Below are 18,961 nucleotides of genomic sequence, written 5' to 3'. Positions count from 1 at the left end.
CCCTTTGTGCAACTAGAGGGATGTTGCTATGGCTACCACCAACGCTAAGTGTCATTGTTGTGAAGAGCCAATCAGGAGAGAGAGAATTTGTCGCTGCGTGTTTTGTGAATATGTTTGATCTGCACGGCCTTTGAAATATTTCACTTACCGAATCAAAATGACATTTTTGGCGACTTTTTTTGTTTTCACCGTACGATCTCCGGATTGTCTCGTAGTTCTCTTAAATAAAAACATCTCACGAGGCCCCGTGAGCAGGTCGTCCAGAAAAGCTTTAGTCAATGTTCCGCCGCATACACAATTTATGATGTTATTAAAAGCTGACACACAAATTACACCCTGAACTTCCTACCGGCGAGCGCTGCTTATTTCAGCGACTCTCAAGGACAGAAGGCGAGAGGATCTGGAAGGCGACCAAGACGGGAAGAAAGACATCTCTCTGTCTCTCTCACTCTTACACCTGCTGGAGGAGCAGAGAGGGAGCGCGTGAAGGAGGGGTGCAGGAGGAGGAGGGGGTACTCCTCCTCTAGGAGAGCTGTCACTTTGATTCTCATCACCAAGGCAACGGGTGTGCAGACCCACAATCCTCTGCTTTGTCCAATGGGGGTGGGGGTGGGAGTGTGCGTGTGTGTGTGTGTGTGTGTGGTAGCTGGTGTGCTGCACCTCTGCAAACCTGCATCAAACAGACACACACCGAGGCCTGGTGCTATGCGTACAAACAGCGAAACACCATGGTGACACAGAGACAAATCTAGCTATGTCTGCTATTTATGGGGATAGAGAGAGTGAAAGAGGAGGCAATATTCTGCAGCCAAACGAGCTGAAATTGCAACGTGTTTGTGTGCATGCTGTCTCCCCACATGATAAAGATGTTTTATGAAGAGGCCCAAGTCATGTTGCTGAGCCAAGCTCCTCACACAGAAGGGTTTTTTCATAAGAACTGACAGACATGAGAAGCTGGGTGACAGGAAAGAGAAACACAGAGACATCCATCAGTTGAAGTCTGCTGACTTAAACTCAGCCGGAGGCTTTGTTTTTCAAAGTCTGGGTCACAAACCCACCAGAGGGTCATGGAATATTCTGAAGGGTTGTTATGGGTCACGTTAAAACCACTTAAACAACATCTGCCTGTCTTCCTTTCGGTTAAAAGAAAACAATTTCCCTCATGTAGCTTGAAAAGATAAGCGCAGCTGCTATTTTATTACAAGTCGTCATGGTATAATGCAGTAAAATAGTAATAACACTGTACTGTTAATCACAGTTAAAAACATATTTATGGAGTTATGCTGCAAATATGATGAGAAAAAGTCACAGTTTCTTACTGGAAAAATATACAACTAGTTTCCATCGTACTGTCATTTTAGTGTTCCTACAGTAATGTCCGTAAACAGTTTACTACTGTTAATTATAACAGCATGGGCTCACCCTGAATACAAGTTCCTCTTTTTTATTTTTTAACTATGACAAGACATCAACTTCTTTCATATTTTCCCTGCTCATTGCACCACAGAGTTCTGGGAATGCTGCTGTATTCATCATTTTACCCTGAAGACAAATGCTCTGCACTGGTTACACAAGCTCCAGAAACCACATCACAGATTCACAAGAATCAACGTCTAAATTTGAACTGTTTATCCAGTGTGGGGTCGCACAAAGGCTGGAGTATATCTCAACTGAGCATGTGCAAGCAGCTTTCATTAAATAAATAACTTAAAATTCAATATTTACATTCCTATGTTTATATGTCCATGCTAAAAAGAAAACGAAAAAAATACTGCATTAATCTGTAAAAACGTATAGCACAACAAAACTCAAGCTGACACTTCGTCTGTAACGTAGATGCATTCGCTTTCTGAAACACTGAAATGCAGAGAAGTGCCCAAAGACATGAAGAGAAATATGTAAATGCGCTACTCAAGCATACGCAGTTTTGTCCACACAGCGCAGAGTACAGATGTACACACTCTCTCCTCTGAGACAGATGGGGACACCCTCCCTCCTCCTCCTCACACTGTCGTCCACCCCCCCTGCGAGCTTGACCGGGGTCAAAGAGCCTATTGTCATACAGAGCGCCTTGCCTCCAACTATTGTCTGCGACAGTTGGAAACCCTCAGAGCTCATACAAACCTCTGCACACTGAACTGTTCCTCCTCCTTCTGCCCTCTCCTTTCTCTTTTTTAATTTCACTCTCTCTTTTGCCTCCACACCCCCTCTCACAGCCCCTTTCTCTTTGTGCGCTGACTGGGCTCTACAGTGTGTTGCACACACTGACACAGCTGGACCAGTGCAGACACACACGGGAAGGAAAGGAAAAATAAAAAAAACTACATAAGAAGTAGTGCTTCACATTCTTTCCCAAACAGATGCACATTTCTTACTGACGCCGCGTTCATTTAGTCTGATCATTAGATCGGATCACATCAATCATTGTTGTGAAATAAGAATTAGCCATTAAAGATAAGCTAGAAAAAGCTGCTCATGTTAAACCAAGTATGAAGATATTTATAAACAGGCTGAACTTAAATTTTTCACAAATATTTATTGTTTTCATTTAAACTATAGTCTGTCTATAATCAAATAAAATAGCAGTGATAATCTACAACAACAAGGAAATCCCTGTAAGAAACTTTTTATGACCTAAATATTTAGCTGTAATCAGATTATAGTTATTCTGATTATTAAACAACTGTAAGTAATTGCAATTTTACTGGTAAAAGTCCCTGCTAAACCAGATTAAGATTGACCTGCTGAAACAATATGTATGGAAAAATCTCTTTGAACTAGCTGTCAGGAGCCACTTTCTCCACATCTTAAACATACCTGGATGCGGATCAAGTGCATCACTGTAAAATGAATTTAACAGCTTCGACCAGAAGTCCTGCTGTCTACGGCCTCAGTGGAGCCTCAGAGCGGCGGTGGCTCCCTCACCCGGAGAGATGCACCTCAGCTGGGCACGACAGAAGCAGGAAGAGCCTTGAACAATGACGCTGCAGTTTGAGCGGCTGCAGGGCGCCATGATGCCGTGAGTAGCAGGTGGAATCGCTTTAACTCGTGCACATGCGCACAATGCTCAAGTCTCACTTCAGCCCTGCACAGGATATCTTCACATCCCCTCCCATTCCTCATCCTCCTCCTCCTCTCCATTTCATAAGCAAAAAAAAAGTCATTTCACACTCCAAATTGCTGCACATCAGATCGTCGTCATATCACTTCAAGGTGTCTCCAGAACACAATCCCTGATGTTTCAGGCATTAGCATTCATGCCAAGCATTCCGAACAACACAAATCTAACAAACATTGTAATAATAATATCAGAAAAACTGATATTGTTTTGCTTGCAAAACTGGTGATTTGGGAATTCATTTATTGTAAGTGAGGCCGTGAACAGCTGCCAAATACGAAAACAAACAAACAAACCCTTTAGTCCAGTGAAGTGTGAGCTTTTCACATGAGGACAAAATAAAATTAGTTCCCCATTTTATTTAGGATTGTCTTGAAGAAAATAAATGATTGTTACTGTTTGGTTGCGAGCATGTGCCCTGAAGGTAGCCCAGAGCCCGTCTCTGTGTATCTAATATTAAAGTATGAGGCTTATAAATGTGAATCCAAGTGAATCCCATTCATCACAATGGCTCTCAAACAGAGGAGGGTGGGGGTGGGTGGGGGGTGGACTGAGATGAAGAAATAGAGCCAATAAATTTGCTGGGTTTAATACAGCTAGAAGGAAAATACAATAAAAACATTTTAGAGTATAATTTGTAAGAAAAATTAACTATTTAGTAGCAGGACAAGTGCAACTTTTTTTCTAATAGTGCTCTGTTTGCCTGAAGAAGCTTTTGTAGCACGTGCCAGCACGGCAAATATCTTTAGCTTTTCAGATGCTTAAATCTGATTTCCTGCAGGTGGAAACTTGTCAATAACCATCTCAGCCCAACCTCCGCTTCTCATGAATTTCATCTCTTTATTCCAAATAAAATGGAGCTACAAAACTGTTACATCTAACTATGGATTAAACGTTTAAAAGTGAACATGACTGAGAAGGTAACTTTGCAAACCCTTTAAGTAGGGCTGTTCGATATAACAATATATATCGGATGACGATATAAAAACGTCTATGTTTCATTTTCGTGGTGTCGCAAAATAAACTGTTTACGGCAATATTTTTTCATCGTTCTGATGGTCACTGTAGTGGCTATATTAATTTCTTAAAGTTCTCTCTTTCTCTTATATTTAGTATAACCACACTACAGACAGACAAGCACCTGTTTTATGCATTGTGGTTAGCAACAACGACGGTAACAGCATCGCGTGTCCGCTTGTTTATGTTCCACATAAACCTTTCACAATAAAGCTCAAGATCCTGTTGAGACTTTTCAAAATAAACTGAATCACGTGAAAGAGCAGATTATTTACGGATGAGAATTAAAAAAAGAGCCGCCAGGTGCTAAAAAAAATAAACCTTAGACTCAAATGTTAGAACAGGCTTTTCCCCACAGCACGCCGTGTAATAAACACTCACAAAGAAAACAGCGGCTGTTACAACTTATGTCTAAAAATGTATAGTTTCATGCATCGGTTAAAACACTCGACTCCAGCTACATGACGCGTGTAACGTGCGGTGGAGATGAAGCCAGCCGCGGAGGTGTGCAGGTGGATAGCGAATGAGCAACAGCTTCTGACTTTCCAAAAAGTACTCATTTATTTACAATATCAAAAATAAGTGCTACCTCTACCACACATTACTGAAGAGCACACTAGTCCGCGTACACACGGGAGCATCCATTACAGGAGGAGTGCGAAGAAGAACAAAAAGGGGGTGACACCAGTCGTGAGACAGGAGGCGCCGCCATGTGGTGATACACTGCATTACGATAGCAACTGTTACACGCGCAGCTGGAAACACTTCACGCAAGTCGAGCTGCCCGAGATTCACAGAATTTACAGAAAATGTTGCATTTTTGTGATTTATATCGTTATCGGGACGATAAAATTCTTATATCGGGATATGAGATTTTGTTCATATCGCACAGCCCTACCTTTAAGAGAATTTTGGTTAGCTGATACTCAAGGCATGTCTCTGCACTGACCGTGTAAAGATAAATGAAATGAGATTCAGGCAAGTAAACACACACACACACACACACACACAGAGATCTGCAGTGGTGATCAATGGTGATTATCCCAAAGGCGGGTGTGTGCTTGTGAGTGTGTGTTCACTGTGCAGTGAAGTGAGGCATTGAAAGTGTTTGAGGGGGTTTACGACAGTCATATTTCACTGACAGAATGCATTATCCCATCGCTTCCCAAGGACGCACGCTCTCTCACTCCTCGTCACGCACGCACCGGTTGAAGAGCAGTCCCCACACTTACAGACAGTGTTGAGAGCTGAGAATCGTGCAGATACACATGCAAACACATGCACTCCCACTGCAGCATTGATCTGCGGGTAAAGCCGGCCATATTCCTGCTGTTCTATTTACAGTTGGCCTCGCTGGGACCCTCAACACTCCCTTATTAAAAGTCTAAACACAAAGACAGCAAATGGAGAGACGGAGAAAGCGCCGAGGTGAGGAAAAACCAATATCGATCAGCAGCTTCTTCATTTCTAATGATCAGTCACACTGATTTGAATCCTGCGAGCTATCACAGGCGGAGACAGAAATACAGAAAAGATAGGAAAGGAAAGGGAAAACAAATCTGAGAACAAAACAGGTCCACTGCAGGTGAGTTTACTCCGACACCCTGCCTCAGCCCTGTATGTGGCTGATGTGGTGCGCAGATTGATTAGCCATGCCTGTCTGCAGGCAGCAGTGTACTGACTGATGTGACTGCAGAGCTGCAGAGGTGCAGAGTCATTGGGTGAAGGAGGAGGGCTGTCAGTATGATTCAGGGTAACCGTACTCCATGTGACAATCACTCTACATGCTACAGTACGCCTGTCCTGTCTCATCTGTGTGTTACTGGGTCACATGTAAACATTTCAGGTCTCCTATCCATGACATTAGATTTACTCCCCGAAAGTCAAAGTCACGGGAAACGGGAAGAGAAACCTTCACCTTGAAAAATTATTATTAATGCTTCCTTCCTTTCTGGTTAATCACCAAGCCGCGTTGGACATAACATACGAAACAAGCGACATATGGAGGCGAAAACGCGGCCGCTGGCTTGATGTGGCTGACAGAGTGAGGTATTAGCGCCGCTCAGGTTTGACAGGTCGCATTCTGCATGACTTCATGTTCATTCTGCCAGAGTTCAGGGTTCAGCTCCCAGCAGAGCCTCCGAACACAGAAACACACTCAGAAAGGCACTTTGGAGGAGAGCAACAAGCTCCCACCACTTTTAATTTGACCCTTTCAACTGCGCAGCGTCTCAACTCCAAAGTATAGTAGAGAAATGGAATTCATCGAAATTCATTCATATTTCTAAAATGTAGCAGATAATCAAAAAATATACATAAATAGTTACTTAAAGGTTTTAGTGACATGCAGCAAGGTCAAAATTGACTCTACAAATCATTTCTCATTCATAAAAGTAAAAAATTAAATTAAGTTGCATGACGTGCAAAAAAGGAACAGACTGTAACTGTAAAAGATCATAAGACTAACATTATAGTAAGCTGATGGTTCAGTCACTGCATTTAAAGCAGATTATTATCTTGTTTTTTTACCTTCAAACATGCCTAAATAAGAAGTTAGTACCTACACTAAACTTAAATATCTCTGCCACTTATGGAAGTCAAACTTTCTGCGAGTTCTCCAATATGATCACGTGTCCGTCTGCCTGCACGGCACTGACTGGTACAGAAGCGTTACTCAGCCTGTGTGCCAGCTGACTGACGTCACGCACAAACAAACATGAAAAAAAAAAAAAGAAACGGTGCCGTCAGCTTTTTTACTTCATTCAATTCTTTATCACTATCCTCAGCTACAACTGAGCAGGATTCTTAATTATTTTTATTGCTTTGTCATGTTCTGCACCAACAAATTACTGTAAATATGTATTTATTCATATCTATTTATTGACATTTACAGATTAATACAATATGCAATACAATTCTGCAGGACTCATATTTTTTGAGTACTTGCTACTTTTCTACTTTGCACTTTTTTGAAAAGAAGTGGAAACTTTCAGCACGTGGCATCAGGGAGCTCTTCAAACTAAACCATAATTAAATTAAACAGAATACTGAACCAATACAAGCAGCCTGTAGCAATAACTCATTTAGCTAATGGTGAGATTATCTCCAATAACTGGTGTGATTATGATGTAAAAGTGCCAGTTCTTTTCTCCCAAATGGGTAGTTTTTGTCTGCAGTCGCTAGGTCTAGGATGTAAGTCCAGAAAGTAAAAAGCTGCTGTTATTTCTGAATGAAGACAGAACACAGACAGGTTTAAATTTAGGGCTGATTGGCTGCGAAGCTCGAGCTCAGACAGCCTGCAGACGCTTTAACTGGCGTCAATTTTCCTCAGTAATTTGACAAATTCTGATGGAACCAAAGTAGAAATCTAATTTGGTGGAAATCATCTCGTTATAACTGATAAGCAGAAGACATTTCTAATGAATAAGTCGCTTAATTAAGAAGGGAAATAGCCGACAAACAGGAAAATCAGTCATGTGCGTGTGTGTTTGTGTGTGTGATTTGTAATATTGCAGTTTTCCATCTCTCAGTCTGAGAGCTTAGAGCTGCATAAGAGGCTTTGAGTGCTGAAATCAGTAATGTTGATAAAGGCTGGATGCACCGTGTGTGTCAGTGTGTGTCTGTGTTAGGTGTTGTGTTAGCTCGTGTGGCCTTTTGCGACAGATGTGCGCCGGTTTTGTGTGAGTGTGCATGTTTGAGAGGGATATTAAATGCTGAAAATCACAATCTTACTGTGGGATTAAAGACGGCACTCTAAAATGGTGGCACGCTGAGGCAGAGGACAGACAGAGGAGACAGACAGTGGCAGAGACAGACTGCAGGGGGCAAAGGACCGAGAGAAAATGAGCAAGAAGGGCCACCGAGTTCGATGGATTGACAGTGACTGAAGACAAGTTTGAGATAAATCCAGATTTAGACATAAATCCAATTATTTGTTATGCTTTCCATTCTCACTCTGACAGAATATTCTGGAGTGTCAACATACTTGTGGCCGTAGCGTATAATCAGCTGGGGATCAGGGTCTATTCATTTTTACATGTGACATAATGTCGCTGCAGTGTTGTCTCAGCGCCTAATGAGAAACTAATCGGCTCGGTCGTCTCCTCTGCAGTTGTGTGAACGTGAGTCAAATCTAAACATGTGGTCCCCGTCCTTCGGGGCGTCTCATTAACAATCAGATTCGGTTTAGATCAGGCTCACTGAAGTGGGTTATACGTGGTAATGAAGTCACCACAGCAGGAATGTGTTCTGCTGTGGGAGGGGTACCACGCAAACAGATACGCAGTCAACAAACACACACAAACAGAAAAAAGGTCCACTTCCCTCTCGAAGTGGAAGTGTGTTTACACTCTCGAGGTCGCATTTCTCTGGTATAAATCAAAACTTTTGAAGCGTTTCTGTATCTGTTCTGATTAAATAGGTTCATGTTTCTAGTAAGACGTGAAATCTGAAAAGACAAATGAGCTCAGAACGGACACGTTTACTGGATGCTTTGGTGGTTTGTCATACACTGAGGTCAGCGACTTTGGCAGTCGAATCGTAAAACAAATGTGGTTCCAGTTCCCTTTAGCTCGGAAAGAACTGCATTAATAAGGCTCAGTCCTCTGTAGAAAAATCAAATCAAATTTGTTTAAAGTTAGTTTCATGTGCATGCAAAAAATATATTATCAATATTACTGAATCTTTTAAAACAAGCCTTGACGAACGGTTTGGCTCGCTTGAAAAAGGTTATTTATTGGTTAACTGTTCCAGATCATGTTCTCATTTTTTACCCTTCCAGCTCAGGCCAGTTCTGCAAGACACACAAACGTTGCAGAATATGATGCTCCAAAAATTATTAAAAAAACCTCTGGTTAATGTTCACATCGTGACTTCATCCTGTTGTAACACTGCGAGATGCTCAGACTGAAGGCTGTAAAACTGAACTACAGCACTAACACCGCAAAAGGACACAGGGATGCTTTGGATGCATCAATACTAACTCATTTCAACCTTTAAGTTTGTCTTCATAGCTTTGTCTCTGCGTCTGACCAGTCAATAGCTCAGTGCAGAGCAGAGAAGAAGGAACGAAGCGGGTCGATTCTAATTATAAAACAGGTGTTGTGAATGAATATTTTATGTAAAGCGGCCGCAGCTTTGTTTGTTCTCTGGACAAACCGATCCACCAACCAGCGGATGCTGCTGATGAACAAGTTTTATCTAAGGACCGACAGCACTTAGCAGTAGCAATGAAAGTTCCTCGTGCATCCACAACGCTGATATGTAACTAAACGATTATTAATGGGCTCGGTAACCCATCGTACAGTCTGCCAACATAACCACTGGTGTAGAAGACAGGGACCAAGATTCCCATTCCTATCTGCCAGTAACTGTTAACTAACACAGGAAAAAGTTCCTGCTCTACAACTGCTCCAGCTCTGGTATCAAAAGTCTTGTCTCTTTCCTACAGAATCTACAGCATATGAATCCACTTTTTTCTAAATGTTGAAAGCTGCTGCATATCATCTCTGTGAAATAAATTTCATCCTAGTTTCATGAAAGTCATTTTGAGTCCTCGTATAGATTTAAAGGTCTAGTAGAAGGACAAAGTCTTACTAAAACATATGTAAATGGAAAGAGCTGTTTTAAATCGCTCTCTTGCCGATTGCACTTGTGCAGATGCACAGTTAAATATTAAACAGTGTTGTGTCCTTCCGTTTTCAGTTAACTCAGGAAATAGAAAGAGAGAGAGGGTAACAAATAAAAAGAGCGAGCAAGACTGAGAGGAGCTATATTTGGAAGCGGCACTGCCTTGTACTGTATGGGTATGTAATAAATCTGTTGTGCCATCATAGTGAATGGTGTGTCGCATAGAGCTGTGTGTGTGTGTGTGTGCGGGCGTGTGTGCGAGGATGAATGGTGGCCTGTCTCGTCCTCCGGTACTGCTACTCCTCGCTAATTGGTCGTCGGCTTAAGTGCTGCTGCTGCATTATTCTCCAGATGGGATGAAGGGAGGGACGGAGGGAAGGAAGGGAAGAGGAAGGAGGGAGAGGAAGCAAAGAAAGCGAGATAGAGGGGAAGGGAGAAATGACTGATGGGTGAGATAAAGCTGGATCGAAGGATGCATGAATCAAAAGGGGGAATGGAGGGAGAGAAGGAGCTGGAGGACAGAAGGTGTAGGAATGTAGGCTGAGGAAAGGAGAGCAGAGTAAGATAAGGTCATGTGTTTGAGAACAGTTTTCTAATCTGAATGTTCTTAAGAAAATATACTTGAAGGAAGCTACATGTGCTTCAGTGCTTCCCCTAATTTGACCCACCTTTAATATAATTAAATAATATTGGAGTCACTCAGTTTTCTGCTTGCTTCATAAAAAGGCACACTATGGAGTGAAGAGGCAATCTGTGCAAAGTCTAACAACTACTTGTTTACTTCCTGTTAGGTTGATTTTTATTGTCACTGCTCATCGTGAGATTTTCTATTTTTAGCCCAGTGCTGTTTTTTTCTTTTGAGTCTCAGTGCTGCATCTTCTCTTGTCACATTAGCTTTGGTGCCACAAATTCTGAATTTACCCCAAGGGGCAAATACGGCGTTTATTTAAAAAAAATGTACCCATTTACTGTGAAAATCTAATTTAGTTTTAAAGTTTTTATCTTAACTGCATCTTTCAGCAGTTCTAATCTGCACGGCCCTGCTTGAGATGTCTCCCAGTGCTCTCTGTAGTGCACAGGCTGCCAAACACTGTCATGGCTTTGCGATAAAAAAAAAGAGCCTGAGGTAATTTATTTTAGTTCAAATTGATGATTTCATTTGGGAAAGAAACTCACATTTGTTTGTGTCTGCAGTTTTCTCGTTTCTGGATCAAATCTTGTTCTGCAGCTTTTATTCCTATAGAGACCCGGGCAGAATTCTTAACATTACTTTAACTGTGCTGTTATTATTTTCTTTTACTGTCAGTGCACATGGATACACCCAGGAATAGCTTTTATTTTGAAAATATTACAAATGTTAAAATTTGGGTGGCACAAGAAAGTTTAAACTTGTCTGTGTGGCTCTTTCATTGTTTTTCCAGGACAATGAGATGAAGTTCCCCAGTGACCCCTAACAGGTTTTCCATGCGGGACGTACTATATGAGTGTGCATATGTGGGGGGGAGGAGAGCTGCTAATGTCTTCTGAAGAGTGAGAAGAGAGGAATGAGATGCTTTGGCCAAGACACAGCAGTAACTCTCAACTCTGTTCATTAGACAGGCTGCGTTATTCCCAACACACACACACACACACACACACACACACACACACACACACACACACACACACACACACACACACACACACAGACGGGCCCTTGCAGCAGGTGGGCCTTTTGATTTGTCACCCAGGAAGAACCGTGTCTCATTTGCATACAGATGCCCCCTTCAGAGCAGAGGAAGGGTGTGTGCGCGTGCACACATCCACACATGTCCTCCTCTCCTCCCCTTCTGACCAAAGCTCATACAACCCTCTCTTTCTTTCTTTTTCTGTCTTTCACTTGTCTCCCTTCCTCCCCTCTTTCTATCCCGTTCTTGTTGGCTTTCTCCCAGGAGATTAGAAGGCATGTCTGTGTGTATATCTGCGAGTGTGTGCATGGCTATAAATATTTTTCTCGATTTTTCATGCACATCCTGTGTACAAGGGTGCAAATATTCTTAGGATTTATCTACTCATTTTTTTTACAGCATGCCAAGCGCATGCATTGTGTATTAGTGCATGTGAATTCACGCGTGTGCATCTGCGTGTGTGCATAAATCTCGGAGACTCCTGCACCTTGCATCTGTTCGAGCTGGCAGAGCTTTCAGGAGTCTCGTGTGCCGATGTCAAACAACGGTGGCTTGTTTGCAGACCCCTGAAACACTGAACTGATACACACATTCAAACACTCCTAAACGCACACATCAAGACAACAAGAATGAGAGCTGAATTTCAAACCAAATAAATACTTGGAGACCACAGTGGAGCTTAAAGCATGGGGGGAAAAAAACGAGCGTTAATGCAGCTGGGCTGGACAGAGCACAGGATGATGTGAAATTAAGCTTTACAAGGACAACTATTCACGGCGTAGATGACTGTTATTTCCATAATGCATCACACTGAAAGCCACAGTCAAAAACCTTTTCATTTATTTCAAAGTAAAAAACAAGGCTCCACAGCTTCATTTAAGCTTTTATTTGTTTTCTTCTGTTGTTAATCAGCGTTTTCAAGAATGAAAAACCAATGAAAGCTTAGAACATGAAATTTTTGTTTGGGAATTTATATTTTTATTTTAAGCTTTATTGATTTGAAAACGTTCTTTTCTCTAAATTAAAGAGAGTCCTGGTCAAAACCGCCGCGCAGAACACACACCACTAAAAAAAGTAAAGAAAGTTGTGCATCTGGTGCCTTCTTTGTACAAATGTTTACTTCATATTCTTTCTTAAATGGTTATTTTCTTTGCAGCAGACAGTTTAAATACCACTTCCCATTGAAACCAACAGGAATATTACAGTGGAGCTCTGAAAAGCACTCAAATGCAACATATTGTGCGCCCGACAAGTCTGAAGAGAAACTTCATGCTGTGATTGGCTTTCGGTTAGAGATTACATCAGAAACTCCACGGGTGCAACCACAACACTGGGAGGTTGCTGGGAGTGTTTAGTGTCACTGCTAATGCCTTGCTTGACTGTACGGACATTTTATCATTAGTTGTAATTTTACTTCTTCCAGGATCCCAGACTGTTAATATTATTTTAGGCAGATAAATATACATTGTCGTAATAAATCTGGGTCATAAAAATATATTTCATCCGTTCTTATACCTGCGAACCTGCCACTGGGTACTCAAAACTCAAACGGACAAATATGAAAGCACTTAAATTTTGACCCAGCACTGTTTTTCCACGTGCTCTGAGGTTATGCAAAACGGAGGCAGCAAAGGAGTGAAACCACAGAAAGACACATGCATGTTATATTTCACTGAATATTCATCATCATCAGCTAAATGTATGTTGAAAATGTGCAACTTGTAAACCTCTAACTGTCACTTAATGTCATTTAATGTTTTTCACCAATGCAATCTTGCAACTAAAGCACAAGTAATGTTTTATGATTGGATTTCGGCTGCTCTGACGACTTGTTTGGGGTTATAGAACGTTTGTGGCCTTGGCTGAGTAATTTAGAGCATTAGATGGGACGCCCTGGATTTTTCTGTGTTTAACTGAGCCAACATTTTCCCCGAAAACGCAGCCAAAGTTCTAGTAGCATAACTCTTAATCATCTCGTACATTCTTCTTATTACTTCTGTGTAATACAATAATTTTGTGTCCCAGTTCAAGTATTTAGTATGGAGAACATGAATGCTGCAATCCACTTTGTGATTTCACCAGCTCAAAACAACAACAACACCTCACAGCGGGCAGACACACAAACATATAGACACGCACACATGCGCACACAGATCGCAGCGTCCTCCCCCTCCTCCTCACTGCTCGGGCCACATGTCACGTCAGGGCAGCATTAAGAGTTTAGACAAATACAATTTCACCCCTGATCCTGTAATCCTGATCTCTGGTGGGTTGTGTGCGCGTTTGCGTGCGTTTGTGCGTGTGCATGTATGTGTGTTGTTGATGGGGGATGCAAAGTAAACCCAGTCAAGGCCCCACTGTCCCTGAGGACTTAAAAACACAGACAAGATCTGTTAACACATGAGGGAGAATGACATTTTTTATGAATTATCTATTTCACAACATTGAGACTGTCAGTTTCAATGGCTCAGATGTCACAAAGCAAAAAGACTCAGCTTTAAATATCGTGTATGTGTTTAAACATGATGAAAACATTAAAGATAATAAAATGGTTTCTTAATGGTTCACAACACTTTCTACTGATGCATCTAAATAGATACAAATTTCTTTTGTCACATACACAGTATAGTGAAACGCGTGTGTCTGCGCTGCAGGCGTAGCCACGCCATTCCAGGGCTTGGTTTTAGAACAGCCCTTACTGGATAACGGGAGGGAATCAAACCTGCAACTCCCCCTCCAAAGGTGTGTAGCCTTACCACTACACTATCCAGCTATTCTGTCAGACACACTTCATTTCTAAATGGATGAGTAAATAGATCCATCCATTCATCCATGTTTCATTTTCTGGTTTACATGCCTCCATTTCTGTATCATTAATCAATCGCTTCTCAAGCATAACAGCACACACTTGTAATGCTTAACCAACCAGTAGAATTCAAGAAAAAATAGCTACGAAACATACTAAACATAAACATTTGAATACATTTTAACCATGATCTTTTCTTTTTCTTTTTCTTTTTATATCTATATATATGTATCTTTATCTTTATCTATCTACCTTTAAAAAAAAAAAAAAATATATATATATATATATATATATATATATATATATATATATATATATATATATATATATAGTAGGGTTGCAACGATACACAAAATTCACGGTTCGGTTCGGTTCAATACTTTGGTGTCAAACGTACAGTTTTTAAATTTAATGTTCCTGAAACAACAAAATAATAACAAATAAATAAATCTATCTGATCGAGGAATCACTCATCTTTGGAAAAGAGAGTTTATTACAGAGAAATGACTCTTTCCAAAATAAAAGCTATACTATACGCTTCTTCTGGGCTATATTCTCAGCAGCATATTAAACATAGCAGGTCCCCATAAGGAGAATCCTGTGCTAACGGCTGTCTAAATGACTCGGCTAAAGTTTGCAGCATGCGTGCTTGTTGTTTTTGTCTGCTTCCACTTGTCTTTGCACTAGGATGATGTCGGAGTAAATGTGCAGTCATATTCGTTGTGTTCCCACTAGTGCTGTCAGCGTTAATATATATATATATATTTATTCATTGACCAGCATATTAACAAAGGGTTTTTTTTCTCTGAGTTATATCTCAGTGAACTGCACTGAAAATAAATACGATACTTTAAACAGAAAAATAAAATGTAAGCTGTAAACGAATGCTTGTCTGCCGGTTTAAAAATAAACTTAAGGTAAGTCCCCTCAAAAGTTCATTTCAGACAATCCTGCAAACAGTGGTATATTTTGTGTCATTATTTCAGATGATTTACTTTGAAGTTTTCCCATCATGTAAATTCTTATTGATGACATTTTCCTTTATTTTCCTCCATCATTCATCCGTATATAGCAGAGGTCGTGGTGTCTTACCGGGGTAGAAGTCTTTGGATTTGGACAGTTTGATGGTGGCGCCAGTTTCTTTCTGGAGCTGGACGATGGTCTGACCTCCCTTCCCGATGATTGAACCCGCCGCATAGCTGGGAATCAAAACCTTCAGGAAGTACTCGCCTTCCTCTGCAGCAGGAAACAGGAAACAGGAAAGAAAAGTCAGAGACAGCTACTGCAGCTCATGTTGTTTTAATACAAAGCTGTAAAAGAAGAACATTACAAAAAGCTACAGTATGCATTTAGCCTTTTTAAACCTTTGCCCTCATGCGTGCCTTTTGATTGTATATTTTTCTTGCAGGCCAAATCGTTACTTCAGACATCGTTATGTGCCCAGGATTTCACAATCAGTGCATCACTTGTGTAAACTGTGAAGTGGAAGGAAAGTGTTTGTCAGTAATCACAGTCTGACAGAACAGATGCAAGCTGGTGCCGCATCGCTACGCCAAAGCAGAATTCTTTGTCTTTCATCTTTCCTCCTCAGCTCCTTCCTAAGCGACCATCCAAGGCTCCCAAAGCTGCATAAATCCACCCAATCACATCAAATGATGACTGTTATCCATGACAACTAATTATTTCTATAATCTGATGAGTCCGTGCCAGTGTTATCTCTCCCCATTCTCTGTTTGTCCGATTGCACGAGCCTCTAAACACTCTCCCCAGATTGGTCTGATCTAATTTCAGCGTTGGGCCCGAGGAATCTGGTCCTCGTCACCCTCTTGGCACGAGGAGAGGGGAGAGCCGTGGAATACGCTGCACGTCGGTTTTGTTATTCAAGCTAAACAGATTCAAACGATGGGCAGCCCTGTGGATGCATAGCACCACATGGCTGCCATGACAGTCACACAAATGCGCTGATTAACATGTGCAAATAAGCTCACGTAAACAAACACAAAGCGGGCCAGCGCAGATCCAGATATTTTATTATTTATAAATTTTCCCCTGCTTACACTGAGCTGCACCTGCTTCAAGGGATACAGTGTAAACCGTGGATATGAAAAGAAGATGTCATCTCTTTCATCTTTATTTTCTTCACTGATTAATGGAAATAATCATTCATAAACTGTTAGAGTTCTACACATAGTTATTCCTAGTTTTAATATCTTTGCCTTGGCTCCTCCCCCCGTGTTTTTATATTTGACATGTAATTTATTTAAAAACATCGGCATGTTGATCTAACCTTCTGTAAGCCGAATGGCTGCCTCTAACACTTAACATCTGGCTAAATGTGCCAATAATGATGATAAATGATTGTTTCTTGAGAGGCACTGTTTCCTTTTAACAGATCAAATCTGCAGAGCAACTCTGAGAAACAGCATCCACTAATAATTTCTGGCTCTTTAATAAATATTTGATAAGCACCATCATTAGTCAAGAGTGCAACTGGATTTTAACATCTAGGTGAGCATACACGAACACGTTCGGCTCTGTGCAATTTATTGAAAGAAAGCGAGGCACGAAACCAAAATGTACTTCACCCAAAGCCTCCACAGTGGCGGTCTGTTGTCACAGAAATGTTATATTTGCATGTGAATCGAAAACAACCTCAGCTCCAGGTGTGTTGAATTGACTTAATAAGGTCTGACATTTTCAAGTTAATGTTTTGGGTTTGTGAAAAATCACAAAGTAAAGGAGAAAGGGAATAAACCAAAAGGTCAAAGCACACCTTAATCGATTTGTGTTCATTCAGAGCAGGGATACGTTCACTGACACGTTGACCTGAACCTTCAACCTTTTCCATGCAGCCTGCAGCTTCTTTGACAATGAAATGAGAGAGAAAAAGCAAGAGCAAGCCATTGCTCCTCTGCGAAACACGGGCCTTTGCTTTTCAGTAGTATCTACATGCTGTAGGTCAACTAAAGAGTAGCACTACCTCACACTTGATTCTTTATTGCTTTGTGTAGAGACAAGAGATTTGTGTTAAATAGCAGAAAATATTAGCCCTCAAAAGAATTAAGATCCAGCAAAATTATTAAATCACAATTTGTCTTTTTAAATATATTTTTCAACATTTTGGGCAGCAAAAACAGATTTATATATATAAAAAATAATACTGTCATATAAATTATCTTTAATAGCTACTTAATGAAGATACGTCATATTAAAGAGCTGCAGATCACAGCATATTCTCATACTTGTTTCCTTATTCTTTCCTGTTAGGACATTAATGTCATTTTTGTACAGTAACACTGAACATGCTTCCAAAAACATATATAAACAAATATAATTAAACGCATCTTTCTGAGTCATGTCTCAGAGTGTGAGAACTTGCTCAGGGACATCAGTTGGCTTAGAGGTTAGGAAACATACCACATGGGTATGAATAGCATCAGCAGGGAGTCCCTGGCTTCTTTCTTAACTGGATACAAACCAAATGTCATTCCCCAGCTTTCTTTTTGGTCTCTCCGTACTATCTGCACTGTGCCTATTTAATAAAAGCTGAATGCAACACAGTTATTCTGTGAAGAGAACCTCTTTGTTCCCTTTGGTTTTGTACATTTTTACACAGTAATGTTTCCTAGTTCTAAAATATAAAAGTGCTAATCTAAACTGTTCAGAGAGTTTTTGGAAGCTTTTAGAAAACAAATAAATTTATATTCGCATGTTTGTTATTGGAGTACCATCAATCATCTCAAAGCTCGTCCCAGCTGCCTCCAGTAGGAATAAAGGTATTTTTGGTTTCATGTGACATGTCAAACCAACTCAATAAAACAATGACTCTTAGGAATAACTGTCAGTAATTATAAACTGATTGTATCACCAAAATAAATAAAATTGCCGATGATTTAAGCCAAGAGTTCTAGATTTAGGAGCAATACACTCACCAGATTATATAATCCTATTTTTTCAGTCTTTAATATCGATTTTATGAGACTGCGAATCCATAGCAACTGTTCTATCATCTCTCTCTTTAAATTACCTCATTCAGTGTGTCTGTGCTCCCTCCCTAGCAGCATTCTTCATATTTGGTAATCCAGGACAGATATCCTCCAGAGACAGATTAAAATAGGATTACTGTTAGGGGCGCACTTTCTCACAAGGGCACGGCACCTTGTAACTGCACTTTACTTTGTCTTTCATCCACAAGTGGAGACGCCGAAGTACAAACACGGACATGCATATAAAACATTACAATGCCTGCTCTGACTATGAGGCATAAAGATGAGAGCTATCTGGACGGAAGATTTATTCCATGCAGTCACGCTGACTCAAATGAAGTGCCTTTTAATAGTTCTAATTCCTACGAAATCCCTGTAACACAAAACAGCAGTGGAAAGGAGGCGTTTGCGACACCTAACTATAAATAAATGTAATTAGTAAAGTGCCCTGCAGACCCCCACAGGTGTTTGCAGTTTATATGGCTGATCAGGTCCCTGCTCAGTTTGATTAAGTGCGGTCGTTGAGGAGAAACACACTGCAAGTTTGCTGAGGTTTCAACAGTCTGCACAGCAAAAACAGCAAAGAAGTTTCCGTTCTCTAAACAGGTGCAATAAAAATCACATCAAGAAAGCGATAGGAATACTAATCGCACCAGATGGATTCTGGTTTTGACTCAAACTTTCCTTTAAGATTTCAGGTGAGGTTATATAATCTCAAACTAATGATTTTAACACCCAT

The 18,961-nt window shown here is 40.7% G+C and overlaps 1 protein-coding gene across 1 annotated transcript in view; it reads right to left on the bottom strand.

Annotated features, from left to right (window-relative positions):
- The window catches only part of nova2 (NOVA alternative splicing regulator 2), a 76,280-nt gene that overhangs the window by 39,278 nt on the left and 18,041 nt on the right, over nucleotides 1-18,961 (bottom strand). Inside the window, exon 3 of the mRNA XM_085371169.1 lies at nucleotides 15,329-15,472. Coding sequence (XP_085227295.1) covers nucleotides 15,329-15,472 — 144 coding nt within the window. The remainder of the gene's footprint in view (nucleotides 1-15,328; nucleotides 15,473-18,961) is intronic.

Source organism: Diplotaxodon limnothrissa, linkage group LG14, assembly GCF_057381915.1.
Source record: "Diplotaxodon limnothrissa isolate DT_005_m linkage group LG14, D_limnothrissa_male_GT1.1, whole genome shotgun sequence".
Lineage (NCBI taxonomy): Eukaryota > Metazoa > Chordata > Actinopteri > Cichliformes > Cichlidae > Diplotaxodon > Diplotaxodon limnothrissa.
The sequence above is the reverse complement of the archived record's forward strand: the minus strand, read 5'-3'. Positions and strand labels throughout refer to the sequence as shown.